This window comes from Myotis davidii, unplaced genomic scaffold, assembly GCF_000327345.1.
Source record: "Myotis davidii unplaced genomic scaffold, ASM32734v1 scaffold543, whole genome shotgun sequence".
Taxonomy (NCBI): domain Eukaryota; kingdom Metazoa; phylum Chordata; class Mammalia; order Chiroptera; family Vespertilionidae; genus Myotis; species Myotis davidii.
In genome coordinates, this window is record NW_006294117.1 from 237,317 (window position 1) to 239,812 (window position 2,496).

General features: G+C 48.5%; 2 protein-coding genes across 2 annotated transcripts in view; one reads left to right on the plus strand and one right to left on the minus strand.

The window, feature by feature from the left end:
- Nucleotides 1-2,303, plus strand: part of BEST2 (bestrophin 2) — a 6,497-nt gene extending 4,194 nt beyond the window's left edge. Inside the window, exon 9 of the mRNA XM_006768224.2 lies at nucleotides 2,233-2,303. Within this exon, the coding sequence (XP_006768287.1) occupies nucleotides 2,233-2,303 (71 nt within the window). The remainder of the gene's footprint in view (nucleotides 1-2,232) is intronic.
- HOOK2 (hook microtubule-tethering protein 2) overlaps nucleotides 2,082-2,496 on the minus strand; it is a 37,211-nt gene continuing 36,796 nt past the window's right edge. Inside the window, 1 exon segment of the mRNA XM_015566877.1 lies at nucleotides 2,082-2,496. This exon segment is cut by the window's right edge and continues 10 nt beyond it. Coding sequence (XP_015422363.1) covers nucleotides 2,383-2,496 — 114 coding nt within the window. The 3' untranslated portion in view covers nucleotides 2,082-2,382.

Below are 2,496 nucleotides of genomic sequence, written 5' to 3' on the forward strand. Positions count from 1 at the left end.
CTGCCCCTCCCCAAGGGCCCTATGTGTGTCCTGCCTTTATTGTTTCCTTAAAATGGAGATATGAGTGCCTACCTCTTTGAGCTGTGAGGATGGGAATGAAATAACAGCTTTAAGGCGTTTGTACATAATAGGTGCTCAATAAAGTGTTAGTGGTTTCTACTCAAATGCTGTTAGTCTGACTTCTCCTGCCACGCATTATGCTAAGTCTGATTTTAGTAAATTTCCAGGTTATTTCATGACGCCCTGCCCACTTCTTTCCAAAGTCTGCTCTCTGAAATGGCCGCATCAGTGCACACTTTACTCATTCATTCATGTACCAGCCACAGTCCCGGGACTACAGCTTCCTGCTGCCAGCCTCGATTTATGATTCTACAAGCAATCTTTCTACGCCAAGTCCCTGAGTTCTCACATACCCTCTTAGTGCTCCTGGTCTTAATTCAATCATCTGCTGACGACCTCTGTATTTAGATGTCCACACAGGATCCCTCCCGTCTCTAGACCCATAGATCCAACTGTCTTCTCATGTCTCCATGTAGGGATCTCTCCGGCACCTCGGACATAACAGGTCCCAGAACCAGTCCCCTTTGGCTCCCCAACCTCTCTCTGTTGGCTCTGTCCGTCCAGATAATGAGGCTAAAAGCTGGAGTCATCTTCAACTCTTTTCTCTTACCCTCCACACTAACCCAGCAGCAAATCTCATCGGCTTGGTCTTCAAACTGTATCCAGATCCCAACCATTTCTCCTTCCTCTAGGGCCCCCACCACTGTTATGCACCCGCCCAGCTGGACTAGTGACCTCCACCCTAGTCTCCCAGCTCTGGCCTTAACCCCCCCGGCAGTTCCTCCCACAGCAGCCAAGGGGAGCCTATGAACACCCAAATTAGATAACACGCTTCCGTGACTCCCACCGCACTTAGGATAAAAGCTCAAGTCTTCTCCGCAGCTCACAAGGCCCTGAGCAACCTCCCTGCCCTCGCCTCCTCCCTTCCCCTCACTCACTCCACACTCCCTCTAACCCACCCAGCAAGGTCTCATCTCATGGTGTTCCCTCTGGCTGGATTGCTCTTCCCCAGATACCTACATGGCCCCTTCCTTACTTACCTTCAGGTCTCTGCTTAATTATATCAATTCCTTGGCTAGACTTCTTTTGCTGGCCTTTTATTAAAAATCCCCACTTCCTGGAGCATTTGAGATCTTGCTCCCCATCATGCTGTCAATTTGGCTCCAATAAATTATTATTATTTTTGCTATTGTTGTTAATCCTCACCCAAGGATATTTTTCCACTGATTTTTACAGAGTGGAAGGGAGAGGGAGAGATAGAGACATTGATGTGAGAGACACATCGATTGGTTGTCTCCTGCATGCATCCCAACCAGGACCAGGGAACCTGCTACCAAGGTATGTGCCCTAGACTGGAATGGAACCCTGGATCCTTCCATCTGCAGGCTGACACTCTATCCACTGAGCCAAACCCGCGAGGGCTCAAATAAATACTTATAAAAAAATTTTTTAATCACAGTCTACCTCCTGCATCCCCATCACTTCTGTCTGCTTTATTTTTCTCTATTGCACTTCTCACATAAAATTTTATCTATTTCCTTTATTGTCTGTCTCCCTTCATTGGAAATAATGGCTTCATAAGGCAGGGATTTTTGTCTGAAGCTTCTTTAAAACCCAGCACAGCCGAAACCGGTTTGGCTCAGTGGATAGAGCATCGGCCTGTGGACTGAAAGGTCCCAGGTTCGATTCCAGTCAAGGGCATGTACCTGGGTTGCGGGCACATCCCCAGTAGGAGATGTGCAGGAGGCAGCTGATTGATGTTTCTCTCCCATCGATGTTTCTAACTCTCTATCTCTCTCTCCCTTCCTCTCTGTAAAAAATCAATAAAATATATTTTAAAAAAAAAACAACCAGCACACATGCACAGTTACACAAACGCAAATCTGACTCTCACCTCTCACTGGGTACTATCAGTCATTCACACTTTAGTAAGACCACAAGCCAGGCCTTTCTTAAAAAGCAGTGGTCTGAGTCCTGGACCCATATTCTCTCCCCCATCTCAGTGCCCAGAGTCCAGCCAGGGCAGATTGAAAATCTTTATTATATTTCTTCTCAAATATAAAATCACTCTCTCTATCCTGGCGGCTCATTAGCCTCAGGAAGAATATTAAGGGTAAGAGTCACATTGCTAAAAAGAACAGACCCGTACCTGCCTCCCGCCCTGTCCTGTAGCTTGTCTCACCAGGGAGACAAAAGGCACAGGTCATGACCTCAAGGCTCTCAAGCAGCTGACCCAGGCATGATGCTGAGCCCTGGGGGAGTTGGGGGGATCTAGGATTAAGCCCCGACTGGCTGGGCGGGTGGACAGGATCCTGAGGTCCATCAATGCTTGTCAGCGGGGCGCATGTTCAAGTATGCTAGGCGTCCCAGGGGCCCACGGCGAGCATTGGTAGCCAGCCGCTGCTGTGCCAGGAACGACTGAGCATGTGCAGGCGC